The 27,714-nt window shown below is 43.5% G+C and overlaps 1 protein-coding gene across 6 annotated transcripts in view; it reads left to right on the forward strand.

Annotated features, from left to right (window-relative positions):
• The window catches only part of tbc1d4 (TBC1 domain family, member 4), a 264,165-nt gene that overhangs the window by 183,284 nt on the left and 53,167 nt on the right, over window positions 1-27,714 (forward strand). For 2 of the 6 annotated variants that reach the window (XM_078545970.1, XM_078545972.1), the window contains exons 9-11: window positions 5,564-5,641; window positions 6,169-6,410; window positions 10,300-10,455. In XM_078545970.1, coding sequence (XP_078402096.1) covers window positions 5,564-5,641; window positions 6,169-6,410; window positions 10,300-10,455 — 476 coding nt within the window. Of the gene's footprint in view, window positions 1-3,272; window positions 3,584-5,563; window positions 5,642-6,168; window positions 6,411-10,299; window positions 10,456-19,436; window positions 19,577-27,714 lie in introns of those variants that run through there. The other 4 variants (XM_078545973.1, XM_078545974.1, XM_078545971.1 and 1 more) reach the window with 4 other exon arrangements.

Here is a 27,714-nt window from a genome sequence, read left to right on the forward strand (position 1 = left end):
CCTATTATACGATTCGTATCCCAATTGATATTAGGGTAGTTGAAGTGCCCAATTGTCCTATTGTTTTTGCACTCAGGAGTTTGCCCACATATTTGCTCTTCTATCTCCCTCTCACTATTTGGGGGTCTATAGTACACTCCTCGTAGTGTGGCTGCCACTTTTTTATTCGTGAGCTCAACCCATATGGCCTCATTTGATAATTCATTTAGTATATCATCCCTCCAAACAGCTATAATTGATTGTTTAACCAATAATGCTATACCCCACCTTTTTTAGGCCCCTCTCTATCCTGCCTGAAAACCCTATATCTCCTGACCTTAGACCCCCATGGACCTCTGACACCTCCCCCCTGCCTTCAACCACCGTCTCCCTCCAATCAGACACCTGACCTCCGACCTCTGACCCCCTAGACTCTGACCCCGGCCTGTGAAGCCCGCCGACCTTCAAACCCCTCATCCCCCAAATCCTATCCGCTTACACATAACAATTAGTTCCTACCTAATTAGCTCCTAGCTCTTTACAGATAATACAGCAATATATAACAGACGCAATACTTTCTTTGCGATGGGCAATGCCCACCGGAAAATCTTTGCTGCGTTTTCGTCACAGGACACACAAAGATCGTCTCTGACTTGCCTGTTAACACCATTCCCAGCTCCCTGCTGCAGACCAGTGGATCAAACACTGCTACATGCCATACGTGAAAGATTTGTCATCTTGGTGAATTTTTGAGATCCAAAGTTCTGCCTCAGTGTTTGACCGAACGGGGCTGCAGTATCGTCAGGCTCTTAAAGCGAGGCTAGATACATACATGTGAGAGAAAGGCACGAAGGATATGATGATAGGCTGAAATGAAGTAGGTTGTGAGGAGGCTTGAGTGGAGCATGTGGGTGTACCTGCACCACATGGACTGTAGCGGTTCAAGAAGGCAGCTCACCACCACCTTCTCAAGGGCAATTAGGGATGAGCAATAAATGCTGGCCCAGCCAGCGAAGCCTACATCCCATGAATGAGTAAAAAAAAAATTGTTGAAGGAAGCCCAGGAGGAATAGCAGAAGCCATTATCATATTTTTCCAGTCCTCTTTAGATATGAAAATCGTGCTGACAGAGTTGAGTCATATTATCTATTTACATATGCTAATAAACCTGCCAGAATTTTTCATTTTTGTTTCTTAAACTATTACAGATTGTTTATTACTCATCATGTTACCAGTTGGACATTTTTTTATAATTTAGATTTATTTTTGTAGCAGATCGCAGTGGTAAAAAGTAAAATGGAAATGGAGTGGGTTAATGGCTGACTCTTCTCAGTGAAGAAAGAAGGTTCAGATTTATGGCAAAAATAACTAACAAATTGTTATTCATTCTGTATGAAATATTCACATTTGTGCCGTGTTAAAGGCGTTAGAAGAAAAAACACAATGGGGAGAATTTTCACTATGGCAGGCGGGCTGGGCGGGGGCGGGCGTGGAGCCGATCGCCGCCATTTTATGTAGACTGGCCAATTAAGGCCCCCCAATGTAACGTGTGCCTGGTCACTACCTGTGTGGGCAGGGGGGGAGGAATGGAGAGTCGGGGGTCTGTGCTCTTTTGCGCAAGCGCGCGAAAGAGCGCAGCAACTCCCCGAGGCACGGAGCTGCCTCAGGGAGATTAAGTAGATAATAAAGCTTTTAAAAAATAAAGTAAAAAAATCATTTAATCAGGTCCCCTCATGTGACAGTTTCACATGAGCTGGGCCATGTTTGTGAAGTTGACAAAATTTATTTAATTATTTTACGAAACCTTCAGGAAACCTCACCTGGCCTGTGGATGAAGCTTCCTGAAAAACGCCATGGCCGCTTGGGCTCTTTGCCTGCCCTCTAACCTGGCAGCGTTGCTAATAAGTTAAATTACTTTTTTAATGGCCTTAATAGGCCGTTGATGGTTTGGCGGGAGCACAGCCGATTCAGCACACGCCCGTCAAACTAAATATCAAAATAACGCGTGATGACGTCATCGTGCATCATTTTACACGTCGGCGTGTTGGGCAATATTCTGCCGAATGCTTTACAATAAAATTACTGAAATAGTTATGAGAAATATACAGAAGAGAATAATAAGCATAAGTCATCACTTTGAAAATGAAAACTTTGTCAGATTCTCGGAGATGAAGCAACCATTTGTTACAATACGTTCTGGGCTGTTAAAGTGAGGCTAGATAAATACATGAGGGAGAAAGGCATGAAGGATATGATGATAGGCTGAAATGAAGAAGGATGGGAGGAGGATTGAGTGGAGCATAAATACCAGCATAGACCAATTGGGCTGAATGGTCTGTTTCTGTGCTGTAAATTCTATGTAAAAATTCATATGTTGCCATGGTCAATAAGTGCTGGAGTGGGATTTGAACCCAGAGCATCTGGCTCAGGCAGCTTGCTACCTACTGAGTCACAAGACCTCCTTTTAGCACACGAAATGTCCCAAGGAACTGCACAGGTGTGTTACCAGGCAGAATTTCTGATGCAGTATTCGAGTAGGTTTAGTCAGTTAAGGTGGGACTTAGGACTGGAGCATAAGTCTTCATCACAGTTGCAGATGATTATTGATATTGGATCTATGTAAACCAATTAGAAACACTTGGTTGAACTGAACGGCTGGCTATTGTACAGCAACACTGAGCCACCTTAAACACATGAATCACCATAATCACATTTTCATGGCCAATTCTAAACCCGTGTTGCAAATGATTCCTTCATTTAACCAGTTTGTTTTCTTCAGTGCCCTGTCATGCTGAATTAGGAAGTTGTAAAGTTAAACATTGACAGCACTGTAGTGTCAGGAGTGGGTTCGTGGTTTCACTTATCATGTTTCCTTGGCTAATTATTCTCCGTAAGGTAAAGTTTCTGGCTTTTCACATCTGTTGTGTTGGTTACGTTGTGTTTGATTAAAATGTTACCATATCTAATGCTTAGCAAAGGGGAAAATACCCAGTGTTTCTGCTCTGCCTGTCCAATCTTTTTGCTTGTTACATTGTCATCATTGTCCGTGCATTCCATGTTTGATAATCACAAGAAAATCTGATCAATTTTGACAATTATTGCAACAACAGTAAAATTATTTAGCGTTAGCTCCCAACAAATGACCTATGAAAAGAAATTTTGTAAGACTTGAGTGTTTTTCACCCTGGGATCACCTTGAACCGTGACCCTGCAGTCATTTATTCCTTGTCCATGTTGCACGTTGTTCTAGCCTTGCGAGTTATCAGTCTGGATCTCCCCCAGCTTCCTGTGACAGACTTGGCAGACACCGTGCTGCAGCAGCAAATTTGCAAGGGATTGTAAACCTGCGGCTAATGCAGTCAGGAATTTGTGAAGCGTTGTGTCCGATCACTGTGCTCCTTATTAGGCTCGTTGAGGATTCAGAAAGTGTTTTTCCCCTGTCCAAAGTCCCTGACTGCAGTGTTAAGCGAGGGAGCGATGAGAGATCACTGCTCAGCTGAGTCATGTGCTTTGGTCTTGTTTATACATTGTATGTCAAAGAAAGGGAGTTTGGGAAAGATTCCGTTGCCCATTGAATTGATGATTAAAATGGAGACGAGAGAAGGTAAGGAGAGAAACTTGGTGAGAACAAGCTGAAAACCTGATTTTAATCACTACCATTGGTGTCCGTGCCTTCAATTGCCAGACTGTAAGCTGTGGAATTTCCTCCCTAAATCTTCTCACGTTCCATCTTTAAGACACGCTTTAACACCTATCTCTTTGACCAAGCTTTTGGTCATCTGACCTAATGTCGCATATGTGGCTCCGTGGTACCTTGTTTTATAATGGATGTTTATAGGATGTTTTAGTGCATTAGAGGCACCATGTAAATATAAGTTGATGTTGTTTAGAGTGAATGTGTGCTGTTGGCTGCCGTACAGCCAAATATGTTGTGCGGAGTGTTTCTAACAGGAAAAACTCAGCAGGTCTGGCAGCATCTGTGGAAGGGAGCACAGTTAACGTTTCAAGTCCGCATGACTCTTCAACAGAACTAAGGAAAAATAGAAAAGGGGTGAAATATAAGCTTATATTTCACCCCTTTTCTATTTTTCCTTAGTTCTGTTGAAGAGTCATGCGGACTCGAAACGTTAACTGTGCTCCTCTCCACAGATGCTGCCAGACCTGCTGAGTTTTTCCAGGCATTTTTGTTTTTGTTTCGGATTTCCAGCATCCGCAGTTTTTTGCTTTTATCTTAGTGTTTCTAACAGGACTGCTTTTTAACATTGGCTATAGGTTGCCTATCATGCAGCGCTATGTACGTATCCATCTTGCAAGCACTGGCTCCCTTTAAGAAAGTGCAAAGCCTTTACTTTCCATCCTTCCAATTTTGTGGCTGATACTTTGCATTCTCCTTGAGGGAGGTGACATAGGCGGAAAACCCGCCTCCGACCAGTCTTGACTTCCGTAGCAGTTTAGCAGCAGTAGACTGCTGTTTCAAAGCTGTTTGTCTTCTGCAGAAGCCCCATGGTTCTAATTGTTGCATTGTTTCTGGTTTGAGGGTGTGAAATTTGAGCATGTGCTGGGACATCAGCTAATGGGCATCACTGCATGAAACAGAGTTTGGCTGTCCTGGGAAAGAAACCATTTAGTTAGCTACAGACTGCACCCAGTATAGAAGAAAATATGTCACCTTCTTGCAGTTGAACTCAGCTGCCTGTAACTTGCACCAAGTCCCCTTCACCGATCACCCCTCCTATGCATACTGACCTATGTTGGCTCCCAGTCTGGCAGTGCCTTGATGGTAAAATCTATGATTTCACTCCCACTTATCTCTGCAACTCCCTCAGGCCCACAAACCTCGAGATCTCTCTTCCAGTTCCAGCCTCTTGCACGTTCCCTATTTTTATTCCTTCATCATTGGTGGCCAAACCTTCAGCTGCCTAGGCCCTAAGCTCTGGAATTACCTCCATGAACCTCTCTGCCTCTCTACCTTTCCTCCTCAGATGTTCCTTAAAAGCTACCTCTTTAACAAAGCCTTTGATCACTTGTCCTACTCTTCCCCTATGTAGCTTGATGTCAATTGTTTTTGTTGATAATCCTGTGAAGCGACATTTTACTACCTTATAGATGCTGTGTAAATTCAGGTTGTTGTTGATTTGTTCTCCCTCATGACAATTGTTAGAATATGTTATTCCTCTTTTTTCAGATGTCGCTCAAACAGATTACCTGGTCATTATCACATTGCTCTTTGTGGGAGCTTGCTGTGTGCAAATTGGTTGCCACGCTTCCTACATACAGTGATTATACTTCAAAAGCACTTCCCTGACGCACATCACCTCCCAAAGAAGTCCTGAGGTTGTGAAAGGCGCTATATAAATTGAAATCTTTCTTCCTTTGTCTATTTACAAATTGGTGACCTGGCCATGTCACCAAAGTATGATTCTCGTTGCCAAAAATGTGACAGCGTTGTGATAACAATGACAGTGCACTCTGTCAGGTCATTTCCCTGCCCGATACAGCGCCACCTCCCTTCTATTCAAGAACTGATCTACCTTGTTAGCAACATATCTGACTTTGCTCCTTATGTCTCCGTGTCTTGTTTTAGGGTGCCAAGATGCGGGGTCGGTTGGGAAGTATGGACAGCTTTGAGCGTTGCAACAGCCTGGCATCGGATGCATCCAGGGTGAGTCCTGGGGTCAGTGGTCCCTTTTTAGCTCCTCGCCCGCCCTCCCCCCCCCACCTCCCACCTCCCTCTCTCTCGACACTAACCTGATTGAGTTGAGCAGTGACACTTTTCAATTAATGGACTTGTTTTGCTCGGATACTTTCCATGGAGCAGGAAGTCAGCTGGTGAAATCCAGAGGAAGTGCTTGCGATAGCAGTTCCAGCCTTTGAGGAGCACTTTAAAAACACCGAACATAGTTTTGTCAGCAAAAGAGAAGTGAAAAGGCTGGTCCCCCTGCACTTCTTTTTACATAGAAAACTTGGAAACTTGGCTTACTTATCAACACTGTGCAGTAGTACTTGTAAATCTTCACTGGATTAAGCACAGCAGGATATGGGAGTTGGTGAGATAGCACAAATTAGCATACAATGGGTATCTGAGAGTGTGTTGGCAGATTTGCAGGATTTTCGCTCTACTGTCAGCTTTTTAGAGTGAGCAATGTCATTGCTTTTGGTTTTCTGACCATTGCGGTGGTTCTGGCACAGGACGGTTCTCCGGGGGAGTCCCCTCCCAATTCTCCACCCGTCAGCCCCCGGGCGTCCCCCATCTCCTCGCTGGGCCAGCTCTACGCAGAGGAAGACCCCGACTCGCCACAGTTCCGGAGACGGGCTCACACTTTCAGCCACCCACCGTCCAGCAGCAAGCGGAGGATCAGCTTTCCCAATGAGAAGCTGCACCACGGCAAGTCTCCCATCTTTCGCCAGCAGTCGGAGATTCTTCGGAGCAGGTAAATAGCTTGTGTACGCGGGGCGGGGCGAGAGGAGCATCATTATCTGACAATGAGGGTGTTTCGAATACCTGTTCCACGCAAAGCCTTTAATCATTTCCCTCTGTCTTTGGAGGGTGGAGCTGTTTGTCTCATCCAGGCAAAGTGTATAAAAGCAAGAGGAACCTTTATAAAAGGCTGGTTCGGCTTCAACTGGAATAATGTGTCCAATTGTAAGAAGGACACGGAGGCATTAGAGAGGACACAGAAAAGATTCATGAGAATGGTTCCAGTGATGAGGGATTTTAGTTACATGGATAGATCAGAGAAGCTGGGGCTGTTCTTCTTGGCAAAGAGATGGTTGGGAGGAGATTTGATAGAGGTATTCAAAATCATGGGTCCGGACAGAGTAGATAGGGAGATCCTGTGCCCATTGGCGGGAAGGTCAAGAATCAGGGGGCACTGATTTAAAGCGATTGGCAAAAGAACCACTGGTGACATGAGGAAAACCTTTTTATGCAGCAAGTGAATAGATTCTGGAATGTATTTTCTGAGAGTGTGGTGGAGGCAGATTCAACCTTGGCCTTCAAATGAGAATTGGATAATTATCTGAAGAAAACTAAAATTGCAGGATTACGGGAAAGGGTGGCGAGTGGGTCTAGCTGAGTCGCTCTTGCAGAGAGCCAGCATCAACAAGACAGGCCGAATGGCCTCTATCTGTGCTCACCGTTCTATGAGAATATAAAGCTTCACTGATGATATTCCTTTTCCAGGCTACATAGGATCACAAGATCTCATTTCAATTCAACCAAATCCTTTATTCACATTCAAGTTACCTTTAGGGAAAAAAATCAACTGTTTAGTGAGGAAAACAACGGGTTCAAATCATATAGGAATGATACCTGCATGTACAGGTTTTAAAAAAATCTGATGTTACAATGACTGTTATAATCCTCGTAAGGTACAATATAGTTGATTCCAGACAGAATGATCCAAGCATAGATCTCGTTGACAATCTACATCTTATTCACACATCCTCATTGACGCTGTTTGTGTTAATTATGCAGAGTCTTTCTTGCACAACTTTCAGGAAATATCAAAAAAATCCACCTTTATTCAGCAACCCTTTAATTTATCAATAATATACATATCTATATAAAAGCCTTATGCCTATCGCACTTTGCAACGGTGCAGAACGATCATTTGAGAATAGGGAAAAAAAACCCATCATTGACTTGGGCTCTGACTTTTACCAACAATTACAACTGGGCTGTGATTGACCTCAGCAGCTTAGAAGACGCTACCTAGATTTGCTTATTTAGAGGGAGTGACCTTAATGCTCCAGGCTTAAGAATCCACAGGAAATCAGCGAGTATTTATTGAACTGTTTTCCAAGTGACAAAAAATGTTAAGTCAAGTAAACAAGCAGACTGAAGAAAAATTGCAAAATTGCAATTCTGTCCCTCGATTCAAACTGTTTGTCTGTCATGCCTGTTCAGAGTGGTTTTCTCCATGGCCTCACACACAAGGTATAAATTTACTGATTGGCAACATTTTTTAGTCTAAAGTTTGTGGAACTCCTGAATTAAGCAGAATTATGATTGCAGGACTTTTCTTAGAAATTGAATTGCGTTTATCAGTTCCTTCTTTTGAAAGTTTAAAAATAATCTCAGGTTTTTTTTAAGTTCACACCTACATTCATTTTATTAAATAAACTATAGTTTTCTTTTAATTGGGACTGAATCACTAAACAGCAATTTTTAAAAAACTGAAATTTTGGAGTTTGTTGTGCTAAATACCTCTTAAGTCCATCTTAGGTTTAATTGTATGGTAATGTTTTCCATCTAAACAGTCTCCATTGTTTTGTACTTTTATTATCTCTTTTCTTTCCAATGTGGTCTTTGTACCACGGACTTTGGACTCTGGTTAAGGGATAGAGATAGCTGAGTGGTCATTTCCATAGCTTCTGTCAGTACCACATTCTGAGAGTGGATGGAGACTCTGAGGTGCAAGCTGGTATGTAGACTTCACACTTTAAGTTTTCCTTCCTTTCTGCTGGTCAGTTAACTTGACTTCATGCCCAGATCCGAATGCCAGATGAGGTGAAGGTTTGTACCATGATCTGGTGTGGTTGCCCGGTGTCCACCCTTAGTTGTGAGAGCTTCTAAGTGCTTCATGAAGAGAGATCCAGTAAATAATTCCAAATCTCTTCAGTTCTCAACAGGAAAATCTTAAAACAAAATGTACATGACCAATTTTGGATGACCTAATTTGAAATTTTTTTCAAATTTGAATTTTTGTTTACACATAGACTAGAGAATATATATCACAGAGAATTCAGTCTTTCATTTAGGCCTTGATTACATACACACAAACACACAGACAGACAGACAGACACACACACACCACACACCACACACACTAGAGAACAGATGATTTTCTAGAGGAAGGGAATCTCATGGCATGACACCTGAGTGTCTGAATTGACATAACTTCCGAAACAGCTTGGTTACCTGGCCTCTCAGACTGCAAGTTGTTCATCACATAGGGGAGACCTGGAGAGAGACATTTAAAGGATTTTTTATCCTTTGTGATTCCAGTGAAGAGCCATGTGGGCCAGAACCAGGCTCATAGTGAAACTGTAACTTGTGTTGAAATATTGTGGGGGTGGGGAGGTGGGAGGGGAGCTGGTGACTATGCAAATTTACAATACATGGAAGCAGCAAAGATGGAAGATTTTCCCAGGTAGGAACATTTGAATCAATGTATCACAACTTCCTTTTAAAAAACACACAATATTTCTAGTTTGTCCAGAGATTAACTGTTTCCTATCACTTTTCATCTAAAGTCCTATAACTCTTCAAGTTAACATTGCAAAATACTTCTTCACTGCTTCACATAAACATATAAGCTTAACGTTTTTAAAATCATCTGTTCTCTACGCTTCCTCCTCCTGAGTTTGAGAACACTGTGAGGAATCAAAGCCTAAAGGCGAAACTGAATTCTCTGTGAAATTCATTCTCAAGAGAGTAGATATTGTAATACACTGAATAAATTATACACTGCATATTTCATTTGAAAAGTTAAAAGTTGTCAAAGTAAATGCCAATAAACGTATCAAATACATTTCACATAAGCAGCTTCACATATCAGTTCCGGGTAGCATGCTAATTGTTAGGTTGACTCTGCTCCCAAATGTTCAGTAATATAATTTACAAGCTGCACTGAGTTACTATTGTTTAAAGGGTGACAGCATCTGTAAGCAGAAAAGGCAGGTTAATGTCTCAGATGGAGAGCCCGCATGAGAATTCAGGGCTTTCACCCAAAATTATAACCTGTTTTTCTAGATAAGTTTGCATTTGTAATATTTTCCATTTTTAAAAACTCTATCTCTTGCAGAGCTTCTCCAGTGTCCTACTTATAGAGGGATTACCTTGTGTGAGGCGGTGGGGTAATAGTGTTCTCACTAAACTAATAATCTCGAGAGCCAGGGTAATGCTTTGGGGACCTGGGTTCACATCCCGCCCATGGCAGATGATGAAGTTTGAATTTTTTTAAAAATCTGGAATTAAAAGTAATGATGACCATGAAGCCATTGTTGATTGTTGTAAAAAAAACCATCTGGTTCACTAATGTCCTTTAGGGAAGGAAATCTGCCGTCCTAACCTCGTCTGGTCTACATGTGACCCCGGGCCCACAGCAATGTGGTTGACTCCGAAATGGTCTATCAAGCGACTCAGTTCTCAAGGCCAATAAGGGGATGGGCAATAAATGCTGGCCTAGCCAGCGACGACCCCATCCCATGAACGAATAAGGAAAAACTTCTCACTCGGCAGACTGTTGCTCCTTACTTTATCATTTGACGACTGTTTTGATCTCCTGTGTTTTGTCTTTGGTTCCGCCTGCTCAGCCCCATCAATATCGTGAGATGCAATCGCTGTAGCTCAGAGGGCGAACCTACTTACAACAGCCTCCCCTCATCCCTGTCCGTCCCGACTTTCCTGAAGCCCTTTTGCACCAACACAAGCAGGCTGCTGCAGCAGTCGGAGAGTGGAACCTCCAAGAGGTGAGAGCGGCCTGTAGCCTGCTTGCAACTCCTGCCCTAACACTGCACCTGTTGTCTGGTCTGTGTGACTAATTGGTGTGCCTGTGGTCGTGTCAGATATTTGTCACTGTTTCAGTGGTGCTCTGTTTTCTGTGAGTTGCAGTGAATAAGTATTTTGAATCTCTGCAGTCGGCTTACACTGTGTAATTCGCTTTAGCTTTAATGAGCACAGCACAAGTGGTTCAGAAAGTGTGACTTAATATTAATAAGAATGTCAGTATGATTTTAAGGAGAAAATTTTCACTGTTTAATTCCTTTGAAAAATCACTTGCAAAGAATTGTAGTTTGATTTTTGTCGGATTAGCTTATTAAGGGTTATGGAAACCAAAGCAGGTAGGTGGAGGCGAGATACCGTGGCCTGACTGAGCGGTGGGACAGGCTCAAAGGGCTGAATGGCCTACTCTTGTTCCTATTTTGTTCAATCTCAAGATGATTAGAATGAAGAAGGTGTTTGTCCCATCTTAATTCATTCATCCAAAATTACAATAAAGTACATCTGCATAGCGCAAAAACAGTCCTTTCAGCCCAGCCAGTCCATGCCTACTTTTAAGCCTCCTCCCTTCTTCCCTCATCTAATTTTATCATCATAACCCTCTATTCCCTTGTCTCTCTTTGCCTTGTCTAGCTTCTCCTTAAATGCATCTATACGATTCACCGCAACCACTCCCAGTGGTAGCGAAATCCATATTTATTCCACTCCCTGGGTAATGAAGTTTCTTCTGAATTCCCGATTGGATTTCTTGGTGACGATCAATGGCCTCTAGTTTTGTTCTTCATCACAAATGGAAATGCTGGGCTGGATTTTGGCTGCCAAAGTTCACAGGGCCATTCGATCCCAGAAGCAGAGTGTAGGTGAATGCCGAGGTGGGTTGGTTAGAAGGCCCACCTGTGCTTCATGGAACTTTGCCTGTGATGTATATCCTCAAGAGAGTCCCAGTTTTAGAAGTTGTTAGGCCCTCTAGCCCTCACCCCTCATAGCCCCTAAACCTCCCACCCACCCCCCCATAGTCCCTCATACCCTCCATGCCAACTCAAAGCCAACTCATGTTCCCCATTCATCCCCCATGGCTCCTCATGCCCTGCATGCCAACCTCATAGCTACTCACACCCTATCCATTATGGGTGGACCTCAGGAGCCATGTGGAGATGAAAAAATAAACTTCTAACAATCTAATACAACTCTCACCCCTACACACTTGATGGTGAAAAAGATTCCATTCATAAAAGCTATTCAAAGTTTTTAAAACAAACAAACTTCTATTCAGTGGTTATATCAAAGAAAGCCAATCCTTTAATAGCCTCTTGTGATCTGGTTTGACACTCCAGTGCAAAACAGAGGGCAACCTGCACAGGCAAAAGGGCCATCTTTTTGGTGAGACATTAAACCAAAACCTCATTTGCCCTCTCAGGTGGACATAAAAGATCCCTTCGTATTATTTCAAAGAAGGGGAGTTATTCCTGGTATCCTGGCCAACATTTATCCCTCAATCAACATCACACAAACAGATCATCTGGTCATTATAATATTACTGTTTGGAGGAGTTTGCTGTGTGTATTTTGACTACCACACTTCCTACATTAAAATAGTACTTCAAAGTATCTCATCAGCTGTGTAACATTTGGGATAATCTGAGTTCTTAAAAGGCAATATACAAATCAACGTCTTTCTTTTTTCCCCTGAAAAATTAATTTCTTGTAAACAGAAGCCTCATGACAGGACAAACTGATGTTTGTGAACATCATTGTTCATTGTGAACATTGCGAATTCCCAACCTCAACCAGTGGAAGGCACTGAATGGAGATAAACCACCTCCTCTGTTCTGAGGGAAATGGAGTTGACCATGTCCTAACCACTGGCTGTAGACTGGGCTTTTGTAGGAGAGGTTAATTTGCTGTCCCTCAGTCAGGAAGATGAAGCATTACTGCATAACATACATAAAAGGCAATTTTTTTTCAATGATAACTGACTTCAAAATTTGACAGTCTCGACTGTGCCATTATGAGTTGGTGGCAAATTAAATGCAAACACCTCCCTGAGTGGAGGGAGGATCACACTGCCGCACACTTCTGAAAGGCCAGTTTACGATGGGGCATTGCTGGAGGCTATGGGCAAACTGCCTCCTCAGCAGAGACTGTGAGGACCAGGAAGGTTCAAGGGAGAAAAATAAATAAGAGTTCGCCTCACCTTGATTGAAAAAAAATGTAAGGATAAGTACGAAAATAATGTGAAGATTGTGAGCTTATATTACCAAGAACGGTAAAATGTCACTTCAGATAGTTTTGTTTGAACTGAATGAGAGCATTCCATGGCTTGCTACATGTGCTCTGAAGGTGTGTTTGGGTCTTCTGGGTGGGTTTTGAATTTTACATACTTTTGTCAATCCTTGCAGTGACAACTATGGAAGGTTTTCTGTTGTCTGCACGGACTGGAGAATTTTTCACTAAAACTGACTAGTTATTTATTGGTGGTGATGACATGATTGGTGTGGGCACAGCAAATTTGAGAAGAGTCCAAAGGTGTGCGAGAGCAATGTTTTATATTTGAATCGGACTGGCAATGCTAGTGAGCTGTAGCCCATGAAGGACCGGAGGCGCATGTCTTCTGGTAGACCTTCCAGATGCACTGTTATCTGTGAAAGCCTGTCCAACCCTGGTTACAGGATCCACACCATCCATCATTCAAGACTGATGTGCCAGTTTCTGTTTCTGAGAAGCTGAGCGACTGCTTATTATGTCGGATGCTGAGATAAAGTCACACTGATAGAATACAGGCTGTTTTTCTGAGGCTGGAGTTAAAAACATATATGATGTTGAGAAATGACTGGCTGCCACCCAGCTCTGTTTTGCTGCATTGGATGACGAGGGCCGGGGCTGAATGGGAATTATTTGGAGCGATTCCTTTTGTTTATATGTTCAGGATTTCATGATTCGACCTCCAGCCTGTGTGCCTAGGGCAGTTCTTTGACCTGTTCCGCTCGTTCATTGGTCGGGGAGCAACTCCTTATGGGGAATCACAAACTCCAGAGCCGAAACAACTCTTAAACTGGAAACCTGTGGAAACAGGGGAGTGAACAAATTGCTCGGAATGGCGCTGAGAGCAAAACGACTCCCTTTGACGCTGAAGAGCTGAAGGTCTTCCAGTAAATGTACAGGTGCCAACTAGATAGAGGTTGCAGCCCCTGCCAGTGGAGCCCCCAACTCTCTTATACCCGGCTGTAACCAAGGAACTGAACCTTTGAGAAGCAAGACAAAGGTGAATGTGTCCTTTATTTGCACACCTTTTTTTGCTAGGGCCTATCTAGTGTGGGTGAAGCTCAGCTGGCAACCCCCGCACCTTCTAGGACACCACTTGAAACATTGGACACAGTGATCACTCTTTTCATTCTGCCTCTCATCCTGCCAAAATTGTATGGTGCCCTTGAAAAGGGAAGCAGCAGCTGAGAGAAGATCCTAGGAACAGCAGCCCACTGCTGAGGTTTCCTGACAGAGATCCTCTTCTGCTTTCTGACTTGGGCCTGCAATCTTGGATGGAGAGAGAACCTTGTTTTTCAATCCATCCCCTGTTTCTCCCCTTTTGGAAAAGGGAGGTGGTGGTGGTGGTACAGTGGTATTGTCACTGGACCAGAAACCCAGAGTAATGCTCTGGGGACCTGGATTCCAATCCCACCAAGGCAGGTGGTGAAACTTGAATCCTAGAAAAACCTGGAATTACAAGTCCAATGATGACTGTGAAACCATTGTCAATTGTTATCTAAACCTATCTTGTTCACTCATGTCGTTTAGGGAAGGAACTCTGCTGTCCTTACCTGGTCTGACTTACATGTGACTCTAGACCCACAGCAATGCTCTTTATGCCCTCTGAACAAGGGCAATTAGGGATGGGCAATAAATGCTGGCCTAGCCAGCGACGCCCACATCCAATGAATAAAAAAAAAGATAATGTGGCATTGCGCCGTGTAATGAAGATATCAGTGCCCATTATCCAGCTGTGATAAGCATTAATGAATCATAAGAAATGTTTCATGAATAATACCCATATTAAGGCAGACATATTCTATCACTCCCATCACTTTGAACTACCTCAGTATTGCTGATGAAGCTCTCTCAGGCAATGCTCAAACTGAACAGAATTTCTAGCACATGGTGTACAAGTTAGCAATATCAAGGACTTGTGGTACATAGCTAGCAGATGGCAGGAATTGCCCATGTTAGACCCCATGCTAAGCTTGGCAGGAGGCCATGGCAATGGTGTACTCGCTGTATGGACAATCCATCATGGCTCCCAGGACTCTCCACCAAGGTAATTTACGATGCTTTCCCAACCCCCTCCCGACCCATCTGCTCATAATGATTTGTCTTTATGTTCAGCAGCACTGTGCCAATGAGATGTAGAACATTATGCCAGCTGCTGCTTGACTCAGCTGAAATAGATCATTCCAGACAGAGCTACTCAGCAGTGACTATGGAAACATTTTGTGACAAGACGGTGCTTCTGTCACTTGCTCAGCTTGTTGTGTCAATGACCTTATCTTTCAGAAAACTCATGTTGCCAAGTTAAGTATTTACCCTTGCAAAATCTGCGGCAGTTCCTGTCTTATCAGCTTGTACTTTCCTTGTTACCTTTCATTGGTGTTTTTGCCTGAGTGTCCACAATCTGAGATATTTATACTGTGATAGACATCAGCTGCCTGTACTGGCAGCGGTTGATGGGGAGGTGAAAGGGATGGCTGGATATTAAGCTGCAGCTGTAATATACCTTTGAGCAGCAACTTGAATTTTGGGGCAGTTTCCCACTTTGCAGTAACCGCACGCAAATGTATTATTTACCATTGGACCAACAACAATAAGTCGCATTTATATAGCGCCTTTAACATAATAAAGCATCTTGTGATGCAGGAGTTTTGTAAAACGAAACTTGTTGCTAGTCTCATAAGGAGATATTAGACCAGGTGACCAAAGGGTTGGCCAAGGAAGTACATTAGGAGGGGAGAGGGGTGGAGAGGTTTAAGAAGGGATTTCCTTGGACTTAAAGGAGGGAGTTGAGAGCTGGACAGCTGGGATTCTGAAAGTGCTGTTGTATTGAAGCAGAGTGTTTGCAACCTTGGTGTCATATTTGTGCTCGAGATGAGCTTCTGACCACATATCTGTGCCAACATTGAGAACACCTATTTCCGCCACCTTACCATTGTCCCACTCCACCCTTGCTTCAGTTCATCTGCTGCTGAATCCTCCACCAATGCCTTTGTTTCCTCTAAACTTGACTATTCCAATGCACTCCCGGCTGGTCTCCCACATTCCATCCTCCATAAACTTGAGGTCATCCAAAACTCTGCTGCCCATGTCCTCATTTGCACAAAGTACAGTTCACCCATGTGCCCTCTGACCTACAATGGCTCCCAGTTAAGCAACCCGATGATTTTAAAATTTCCATCCTTGGTTTAAAATCCCTCCATGTTCTCGCTCCTCTCTTTCTCTGTAAACTCCTCCAGTCCTACAACCCTCCAAGATATCTGCAATTCCCCACCTCTGGCCCCTTGAGTACCCCCCGATTTTAATCACTCCACCATAGGTGGTTGTGCCTTCAGCTGCTGTGAGCTTAATATCTAGAATACCCTCCCAACATTTCTCTGCCTCTCGACCTCATTTTCCTCCTTTAAGAAGCTCTCACAAAGTTACCTCTTTGACCAAGTTTGTGACCGTCTGGCCTAATATCTCCCTATGTGGCTCAGCGTCAAATTTTATTTGTTAATGCTCCTGTGAAGTGCCTTGGGACATTTTATAATGTTAAAGGTGCTATATAAAAATAAGTTATCATTGTCATCTTTCTTGGCTCTTTTTCTTTCCCTACTTTGCCTTCCCTTTGCACTTTGTTTTTTCCCTGATCTTGCCATTGTTCCATGGTCCTGTTTCTTTCTCTCTGATCTATTTTTCCTCGCATTTGTTTTTATCTTCACGCTTTCTCTCCCTATTTGCTATTTTTCTCTGCTGTTTTTTGACTCCTTTCTGATTTTTTCCACTTTTCGCAGTTCTTCCTGTTTCTACTTTCCTTGCTATTGTTCTTGTCTTGTCACGTATTCTCTATGATCTTTCTGTTTGTCCCAATCCAACCTGTTCCCTTCACTCTTTTTGAAACTAACCAGCAGGAACATTTTTCTGGTTTGTTAATTATCTCTTTAAAATAAAGTAGATCTTTGCAACAATGCAACCCATATGGAGCTGGAAATTAAACTAATATTTCACAACTACCTAATGAGCTTTTATCACACTCCTTTAATCTCACACCTCTGTTACAACAGCAGTCAGGAATTTCAAATAAATAAGTTAAATATTTGTATGATAAAATATAATTTCCAGGCCACCATACGATCTGTTTATGAAGCATGTGTTCTTATTTTAATATCATTTATCATGCTTAAACATTCCTCAAGGTTGAAGCAGCTCCAACTGCACAGAATGTAAGATGTAAACACAGAAACATGCTTGCACAAGTTCTGAAGTCATGTGAGAAAGCCTGAGGTTACTAGCAAGTACACTCGCGTACATTCGCACATGACTCGCACTGACCTTTGGGCCTTCTCTTAATCTTTGCCTACATATATTTGCAGTGCTTCTCTATAATCTCCTACTCTTTGACTTACGGTATTTCCTCTCTTCTCATTTTCAATTCCTTTCTGTCGATGTTCTAGCCCCCTTAAAAAAAAAATTAAGGAAAGCCACTTAATATTCCTTATTTGTCTTGTAGGAAATTTATAAATTCAAGTCTGACATGGTTTGCTCTCCAGCAGTTGATGACAGCAGAATATTTTGCCTGTGTCACACAAGTAGAATTCCCTGTATCTGACTATAATGCAGATGGACAGTACAATCACCTACCTGATGTTGTGTCCATTGACACACCTTAATTGTCTTTACATCTTGTCTATATTTGATGTGATAAGACTCATGTTTGTAGCTGCACTGCACAAATTCTGTTTCCCACTCTCTCTGAATCAGTGAGGTAATTTCTTCTCGGTCTTGTCTTTGTTACCTTTAGACTTGACCATTTCAGTGCACTCCTATATAATAAAATAAAAGCAAAATACTGCGGATGCTGCAAACCTGAAACAAAAACAGAAAATGCTGGAAAAACTCAGCAGGTCTAGCAACATCCATGGAGAGAGAAACAGAGTCGAAACGCTAACTCTGTTTCTCTCTCCACAGATGATGCTAGACCTGCTGATTTTTTCTTGCATTTTTTGTTTTTGTTTCAATGTACTCCTGTCTGGCCTCCCATCTTCCACCCTCCATAAAGTTGAGCTGATCCAAAACTCTGTTGCCTGTGTCCTTACTTGCACCAAGCTCCATTCGCCCATCACCCATGTGCTCGCTTACCCACGTTTTCTCCTTGTCCAACAACAGTTCAAATTTTTACATTCGCATCCTTGTTTTCAAATTCCTCCATGGTCTCACTGCTCCCTATTCCTGTCGCCTCCTCCAGCCCCACAACCCTCTGAGATATCCCCGCTCCTCTAATTCTGGCCTCGGTTAAGTCTAAATCAGTTATATTATATTCAGGTGATGGGTATTAGTTGGGAACTCACCTGGACTCACATATAAAGGGACAGGGAGGTGTCAGCTGTGGCTCAGTTCATAGCACCCTCGCCTTTGAATCAGAGGGTTGTGGGTTCATGTCCCACTCCCGGAAAACCAAGAACTGTGATTGTACTCAAAGAGTTGCAATCTGTGACTGTTGATAACTCGAAAGAGTATAAAGGGATAGGTTGAAAGAAGGGTTAAAGCAAAATACTGTGGATGCTGGAAATCTAGAACAAAAATACCTGGAAAAACTCAGCAGGCCTGACAGCATCTGCGAAGTTTTCCTCTCTGCAGATGCTGTCAGACTTGCTGAGTTTTTCCAGGTATTTTTGGAGCTACACAATATATAAGGTGTGTCCTTGCAAAGAAAAGCTTGTAAATGACTAAAAACCATGCTCCAGAACCTTTTCTTCACTACCAGGTTGGTTTTGACGGCCTCTTGCACATCCCCAAATTTAATCACTCAACCATTGGCTCTTGTGCCTTCAGCTGCCTGGGCCCTAAGCTCTGGAATTCCCTCCCTAAACCTCTGCAGCTCTCTACTTCTCCTTTGAAGAAGCTCCATAAAACCAACTCTGGCCATGCTTTTGAACACCTGAACAAAAACAGAATTACCTGGAAAAACTCAGCAGGTCTGGCAGCATCAGTGGAGAGGAAAAGAGTCGACGTTTCGAGTCCACATGACCCTTGTTCTCAGTTCTGTTGAAGGGTCATGTGGACTCGAAACGTCGACTCTTTTCTTCTCCACCGATGCTGCCAGACCTGCTGAGTTTTTCCAGGTAATTCTGTTTTTGTTTTGGATTTCCAGCATCCGCAGTAGTTTTTTGTTTTTATCTTTTGAACACCTGCCCTGATATCTCCTTGAGTACGTGGCTTAGCATCAGTTTGATTTTGCCCCTGTGGCACACTTTCGACTATTTTACTATATTAAAGGTGCTAAATCAATACAGTTATTGTATTTAATCCTACTAAAGAGAAGGTTTTGAAGTTGCTGGCCTGGATATTACTTAACGTAACACCCAATGTTCTCCTGTATACATAATGCAAGTTGTTTTGGTTGTCTCTGTGGTTGCAGATGAAAAGGATCATTGATTTGGTGATTTTGGGGAGGTTTATTCTCCCCAGTGCCAATCAGTTTGAGGGAAAGTACAATCTGAAGATAATAAGGAACTACACAAAGTGCAGCAAGTTTCAGCTTGCTCTGCTCTTGGCTGGAAGGGTTTGCGGGTTCTCCCTCTAAAGGGTGAATGATTACGAAAGACACTGAAAACCTGCGTGCTGATTACAGTGATCTGTCATTGCTGCTATCGAAGAGTCTGGCCAGTCTGATCTTGTGGAATGCGTTCCTAATGCTCACAAAGGAAGTTGAAGTGACTCATTTAATGGAGATTTGTATGGTGTGCAGCTGGGGCCTGCAAAGGTGGAAACAGTGGTATACTTCACTATTGTCAAGAATGTGCAGCAGACACCTGGACACAGACAGCCATACCCAACTTTTCATTTAAAGGTAACTCTTCCTGTAGTTCGTTGTATGAGAGACAGAGTAGCGAATTTGTATTTTTCTATAAGTTTGAGGGAGTTGGTGTGTTTCTGTGCATTACAACTTTGAGAAAACAATGCTGTTCTCAAATTAGCAAGTGCCAGCGATTCCTTTTTGTAATTAAGCCAATTCTGTGGCTCATACCCATCTGTTGTCTTTTGGTGTAGCGACTGTTCAGCAGGACTGTTAACCGAGCATATCTGGAGCTTTGCATGCAAATATTTCAGCCAATAGCAGGTGTGCTTCTGCAAGGATGGGCGTGACTGAACAAAAATAAAAATACCTGGAAAAAATCAGCAGGGCTGGCAGCAAATGCGGAGAGGAACCCAGTTAACGTTTCGAGTCCGTATGACTCTTCAACAGAACTAAGTAAAAATAGAAAAGAGGTGAAATATAAGCTGGTTTAAGGGATTGGGGGGGTGGGGGGGGAGGCGGGGGTGGGACAGGTAGAGCTGGATAGAGGGCCAGTGATAGGTGGAGATAGCCAAAAGATGTCATAGACAAAAGGACAAAGAGGTGTGGAAGGTGGTGATGTTATCTAAGGAATGTGCTAATTAAGGGTAGAAAGCAGGACAAGCAAGGTACAGATAGCCCTAGTGGGGGTGGGGTGGGGTGAAGGGAAGGGATCGAAATAGGCCAAAAGGTAGAGATAAAACAATGGATGGAAATACATTTAAAAATAATGGAAATAGGTGGGAAAAGAAAAATCTATATAAATTATTGGAAAAAAAAGGGGGATCAGAAAGAGGGTGGGGATGGAGGAGAGAGTTCATGATCTAAAATTGTTGAACTCAATATTCAGTCCGGAAGGCTGTAAAGTGCCTAGTCGGAAGATGAGGTGCTGTTCCTCCAGTTTGTGTTGAGCTTCACTGGAACAATGCAGCAGGCCAAGGACGGACATGTGGGCATGAGAGCAGGGTCGAGTGTTGAAATGGCAAGCGAGAGGCAGGTCTGGGTCATGCTTGCGGACAGACCGAAGGTGTTCTGCAAAGCGGTCACCCAGTCTGCGTTTGGTCTCTCCAATGTAGACAAAGCCCCACCTCCTTCAGAGTCCATATTTGTCTGGAGAAAACATTCTTCAGTTGTGTGGTTGGAAAAGTTAGGACCATTCTCCTTAAAACATAGAAAGTTAAGAGGTGATCTAATTGAGAGTCACAAGATGACAAAGGGTTTTGATAAGAATAGATAAAAACTGTTCCCTCTAGTGACTGGGTCTATAACCAGAGTCATAAATGAGGAGAGTTGTCAGGTGGAGAGACCAAACGCAGACTGGGTGACCGCTTTGCAGAACACCTTCGGTCTGTCCGCAAGCATTACCCAGACCTCCCTGTCGCTGGCCATTTCAACACTCCACCCTGCTCTCATGCCCACATGTCCGTCCTTGGCCTGCTGCATTGTTCCAGTGAAGCTCAACGCAAACTGGAGGAACAGCACCTCATCTTCCGACTAGGCACTTTACAGCCTTCCGGACTGAATATTGAGTTCAACAATTTTAGATCATGAACTCTCTCCTCCATCCCCACCCCCTTTCCGATTCCCCCCCCCCCCACCTTTTTTTCCAATAATTTATATAGATTTTTCTTTTCCCACCTATTTCCATTATTTTTAAATGTATTTCCATTCTTTGTTTTATCTCTACCTTTTAGCCTTTTTCGATTCCTTCACCCCACCCCACCCCCACTAGGGCTATCTGTACCTTGCTTGTCCTGCTTTCTACCCTTAATTAGCACATTCTTTACATAATATCACCAATATCAACACCTTTTTGTCTTTTTGTCTGTGACATCTTTTGGTTATCGCCACTGTCTATCCCTCTATCCAGCTCTACTTGTCCCACCCTCCCCTTAAACCAGCTTATATTTCACCTCTCTTCTATTTTTACTTAGTTCTGTTGAAGGGTCATTCGGACTCGAAACGTTAACTGTGTCCCTCTCCGCAGATGCTGCCAGACCTGCTGAGTTTTTCCAGGTATTTTTGTTTTTGTTCTGGAAAGCTCTACCTGAACATGTGGTGCAAGCTGAATCCATTAATAATTTTAAAAGGGAGTTGAATGGGTACCGGAGAACAAGGGATTTACAGGGCAACAGACAAAATACGGGGAGAGTGGAACTAAGCATGACTGTTCCTTCTAAGAACCAGCACAAGTACAAAGCCCGAGTGATCTCCTTCTGCATTGTAAGTTTCTATGTTTCTATACAGGGATAAGCAACTACTGTGGTATCAAGGACCACAATTGTGAGCACGGACTTTTCTGATGGGCTTCCTCACAGACCCACTATAAAGCAAATAAACTTTTACACTGGACCTTCTCCCTGCCTCTCGCACAAACTGATGGCAGGGTCTAAATTTTGGCCATAGGCAGGAGTAGCAGCAGGCCTATTGAGAGTGGCAGGCGGGAAGAGAGGGTGTTCCCAAGTAGTCCCAAGGTCATATGATCAATGCTGTTACTCCATATCTAATGGAAACAAATGAGACTCAGCAGGCCATGCCTGGATTAGCCATATAAATGTTGGTGGAATATGGATATTCGTCTGCGATGCTGACACAATTGAAGCAAAAAAAAGAAGCAGAAGTAAAGTGAGGGCAGATTGCATTTGCTTACTGTCAGCATGAATTTCTATTTGCAAACTATGTTCATATTTTTGGGGGGATATTATAAGGCCTTATTTAAACAAAGCAAAACTACTGATTGCCACTTCACAATAAGTATGATTTATTTCTCCAATTCTAACAGCCTGAATTTAAATCCTTTCAGCTGAAATTGACTACATGCTAAGATTTCAAGTGTTATTGGCGGAGTTTGGTGAGGCTGTTCAGCAATAGTTATGAACTCTTAAAAACCTAGTTACACCTCATTTATCAACTTTCTCAAGGGTTTTGTTTTACATTGTAGTGTAATGGTGTTCGGCAGACCAAGGGTTAACTTTTTTTCCTCATTCATCGACTTTCTCAAGGGTTTTTATAGTGTAGTATAAGGGTTTTCGGTAGACTAAGTGTTAATTTTTTATTCATTCATTCTGGGACTGGGGAAACAGTCGTGCCCACATCGTGATGTAAAGAGAGTCACGTGATAGTAGACTGTATCCAATAGAAGAGCCTGGAAGAAGCAAGCATGGAGACAGCACAGCACCCATGCGTGGCTGTACCTTGGAGATGTACATAGTTATGAGTTGTTAATAAACACTTAATACAAACCTTCAGACCTCTTCCTGAGACACCAACCAACCCTTACAACAAGACTAGTAGTATAAAGGAGCAAGATCTCATCAGCTCAGTGATTTCTACTTGGTTATAGTCTGGGGGGGGTCTTTAACAGTGGACCCAAGGGAAAGGTGACAGCAACTTCTGCATTTCCGTATTTAACTGTGCATGTGCGGACTCCAGGACTTGCTGTCCATTTCAGAGGAGTAATGCCGATGGATTCTGACACTTTGACTGTCTTTGCTATGACCAAACCTGGGTGTTTTGAAGTGGATTGTGCAGAAGTGAGTTAATAATGATTTCATTAGAGAGGCAGAGAGGGACTCTGGACCACACCTTGAAAATAAGACACGGGTGACCACAGCGATGAACCATCACCTGCGCAAGCTAGTACTGGATTCCAACTATGAGCAATGTGAAGATTGCTACTGGATTTTAAACCTCAAGTACTCTTCTTGGATTATGGTTTTTGTTGGTTTGTACTGTGCTACAGTGATCACCAGGGTCAGCTGTGGCTCTGTTGGTGGCACTCTCATCTCCGAGTCAGAAATTTGTGGGTTATGAGTTGCACCCCTAGTCTTGATGAGAACACTGAAACACAAGAAATAGGAGCAGGAGTAGACCATATGGCCTGTCGAGTGCTCTCCACTATTCAGTACGATCATGGTTGATCTCGGGCTTCAACTCCACTTCCCTGCCCATTCCCTATATCTCTTGATTCCCTGAGAGACCAAAGTCTGCCTATCCCAGCCTTAAATATATTCAACGATAGAGCATCCATAACCCTCTGGGGCAGAGAATTCTAAAGATACACAAACCTTTGAGTGAAATAATTTCTCCTCATCTCAGTCCTAACTGATTGGCCTCTTATCCCGAGACTGCGCCCTTGTGTCTTAGATTCCCCAACCAGTGGAAACGATCTCTCAGCCGCTACCCTATCAAGCCCCTTCAGATTCTTGTACGTTTCAATGAGATCGCCTCTCATTCTTCTGAACTCCAGAGGAAATAAAGCTAATTTGCTCAGCTGCTCATCATAGGACAGCCCCCTCATCCGATGAGCATGCAATCTAAGTTGACACCCTGGCACAGTACCAAGGGAGCGCTGTGTGATTTGATTCTTTCTGATGAGATGAGATGCTCTCTCAGGTGGAAGCAAGTGATCCCGTGGCATTGTTTCTAAGAAGGGCAGGGGAGTTATCCCCTGTGTTCTGGTCAATATTTATCCCTCAATCAACATCACAAAGACAGGTGATGTGATCATTATCGCATTGCTGTTTGTGGAGCCCTGCTGTGTGACTTTCACGTTGTCTACATTGCAAAAGTGTCTTTTGACCGTGATGCTCATTGGAAGGCCTGAGGTTGTGAAAGGCGCTATGTAAGTGCAATCTTTCATTCCCTCTGACCAGGATTATTTGTATAGCTGATCATTGAGATGTCACATTTGCAGAGGAGAGTGTGTTCCAGCTCCAAGAAACACTTAAACAAAAAAATCTGCTTTAGCATTGCAGGAGAACTCATTAGCTAGAATACCATTGAAGCCTGTCTCTCTCCTTAACCTTAACCACAGAAACCATTCTTTCAGGGTGGGGTGCTTAATGGGGAGACGGATTGGGCCAGAGTACAGGCCCCTGGCATGGCATAGGTTGTATTTGCAGACAGTGTAGTTGGCAGTCTGTGCTTGTGGAAGGGTGCCATGATTGTGGCTTAACAAAGGTTTCCATGAGGGACTCTTCTAACAGATACCAACAACAACCTGCATTCATACAGCACCTTGAACATAGTAAACCGTCCCAAGACCCTTCACAAATGCATTATCAATCACGCTTGGGACAGTTTACTAAAAGCTTAATCAGTGAGGTAGATTTTCAGGAGCCTCTTAAAGGAGAGAGAGAGGTTTAGGGAGAGAATTCCGGAGCTGAGGGCCTTGGCAGCTGAAGCATGGTTGCCCTCCTTGTACAAGGTAGATACAAAGGTTAATAAATATAAATTGCTGGAAGTACTGAACAGGTCAGGCAGCATCTGTGAAGAGAGAAAGGTCTCAGGTCAACCTGAAATGATCAATCTGAAACCTTGGGTAGAATCTCCCGGTCCCACCAGCTGCAGAAGCTTGACAGGCGGGGGACTTAATTTGGCGCAGGGCCAAGAATCAGCTTCCTGACGGCAGGGTGAGCTTTGGCAATTGTGTCCTCAGGACTTTAAAGGTGGGTTAGAGGTGGGCCGTGCTTCCTGACGAACAATGTCGGGAAGCCATTTCGCATGCATTAGCATGTCATGTATCCTCATTAAAAGGTCAGCTCACCGGAATGAAGTTCTCCCTCTAAGTTTAGTTCCCCGCCATCAAGAAATGAGAACATTCACATTATGACTGCACGTAAGTGGTGGGCACCTGGCGAGATCGGCGTCTTCCATGATTAATGGTAAGTTGCCGCTGCAGTGTCCTCTTTGGGGGGAGTGTCTGTAAATGCCAGCCTGAGCTCGAGACCAGTGCAAGTTGCGTGGAGGATAACCACAGAAGGGAGGAAGGGTTAGCAGGGAAGGGTGGAGCACTGGCCGGGCAAAGGTGGAAAGGATAGTGCAGGCTGTCCAGGTGCCCTTTAAATATGGCGCCTGCACCTTTGACCCCCATGAGCTAATGGCAGGAAACCTGCCGTGAGAATCGGCGACCTCCTCGCAGATGCATATGTAACGAGCTGAACAGCGCAAGATGACGCGTGGTCAGCCATCCCACGCCCACTCCCCACCACCCACAGTGGAAATCACTCCCAATTTTCTGCCTGCCGCCGAACTTAGACTCCAGAATGGAAGATGCCCACTGTCAACTTTGTTTCTCTCTCCACAGATTCTGCCTGAACTGCCGACCATTTCTGGAATTCTGGAATTTTATGTTTTTATTTCAGATTTCTGGCATCAGCATTTTGTTTTTATACGAAGGTTTATGGTTATGGAGCGTTGCTTTACTGTGTATATCTGCTCCCTTTTATTGTGAGTAACGCTGTCTTACAAGCAGGGAAGTAGTGTCAAGACCACATAAAGTGTTGCCAAGATGTCAGTCAGCCCATCATGGGTATGAGTGGATGAATTTGCAGCATTAATGAATTTATTGCAAGGAGAGTAACAGACACTGGGTGCACATGGCCTGCTGGCAGCAGCCTCTTGGGTGAAGCTCTTTTAAGATGACAGGGATCGAAAGAGTTTCAGTTATTAATTGCAGCTGAAATCACTGCCTGATGCCCAACAGGCAGGCAAAGGGATCATCCCATAGGCTGTAAGGCAGTCTGACCTTTGTTTATTCATTCTCTGCATGTTGCTGGCAAGACTTACAGCTCAGCCCTAGTTGCCCTCGAGAAGGTGTTGGTGAGCCTTCCACTTTGTACAGGGCACCAATCCCTGAGCAATAGAGGGTGTGAGGAGATACTTGGTGATTCACTTGCCCAATCTTCTTGGAGTAAAGTATTGGCGAGTAACCTTGTTGCCGCTGAGTTTCTTTTTGAAGCATGCAAACTTATTTCTCTTATGCTGGTAAGTCAATACAACAAGTAGCTTCACACCACCTAATGCCCGGTGTCAAAATCACTCTCTTGTGTGTAAGGGAAAGGGTGGTCTCCTGGTGTGCGAAAAGAGCAACCTTTTTACCAATTGGTGTAGCAGCAACTCTGCTTTGTACTGCTCCATTATATCAGGCAAAGCGTTATCTGCAATGACCACGTTCTTCACTGTCTGAAAGCCTCCCTTTCCTTTCAAAAGGGGCCACAGTCTTTGAAATAGCTGCTATAATGCTGAATATCTGAACTGAGAGTTCACCAAAGCCCCATAATGAAGTCTCTAAATAGGAAAGTTAGAGCAGGAATGGTCTTGCAATATGTGTGGAAGCAAAGTTCACCATGTATTGTCCGTGCTGCTGGACTGCACAATTCCAAACATCTGCCTTATATAATCTATATATCTACTCTGTTCCCTCGTCACTGACTGTCCAAATGCCTGAGGTGGAGTCAAACTGCTCGCAATCTAGGTTCCTATTCGACCCTGAGATGAGCTTCTTATCACATATACACACCATTACTAAGAATTCCATTTCCACCTCCATATCATTGTCTGACTTCGACCCTGCCTCAGCTCATCTGCTGTTGAAACCCTCATCCATGCCTTCGTTATCTCTAGAGTCGGCCATTCCAACACACTCCTGGCCGCTTTCCCACATTCTGACCTCAGTACACCTAAGCTCATCCAAAACTCTGTTGCCCATGTTCCTAACACACACCAGCCCCACTCCTGTACTTGCTCATCTACACTGGCTCTCAGTCAAACAATTAATTTGAAAATTCTCATCCTTGTTTTCAGATCACTTCATGGCCTTGCTCCTCCCTATTCCTGTAAGTTCCTTCAACCCTATCTAGATTCACACATTCTGGCCTATTGAGCATCTCGGCAAGGGCCTTCAGCTGCCAAGGGCCTAAGCTCTGGAATTTCCTCCTTGAGTCTCTCCATCTTTCTCCCTCCCTTTCCTTGCATAAGATGCTCTTTAAAACAGGTCTCTTTGACAAAGCTTATGGTATTCCGGCTAAGTATCTCCTTATGTGGCTCGGTGTCATATTTTGTTCCATTAAGCCCTTAAAAGTGCGTTGGGATATTTTACTATGTTAAAGGCATTATGTAAATGCCAGTTGCTGTTTTATCACAAAATGCTCCCATATCAGTTAGATGGAGGGACAGATTATTACCAGTCGAACAATGGCAGTGATTCATTCTAATCTTGTTTGACCCTCAGTCCAGCACAATATGAAGATGCATAATATAATTTGATCGCAATGTATTTTAAGCCAGCTGCTTACTTTACTGTTTAACTCGGAGCTCTTCTGCTGAGAAGGGAGCTTGGGGGCCAAAGAGAATGTGCGAGAGAGTCCAGA

Source organism: Cetorhinus maximus, chromosome 7, assembly GCF_964194155.1.
Source record: "Cetorhinus maximus chromosome 7, sCetMax3.hap1.1, whole genome shotgun sequence".
In the NCBI taxonomy this organism is placed as follows: domain Eukaryota; kingdom Metazoa; phylum Chordata; class Chondrichthyes; order Lamniformes; family Cetorhinidae; genus Cetorhinus; species Cetorhinus maximus.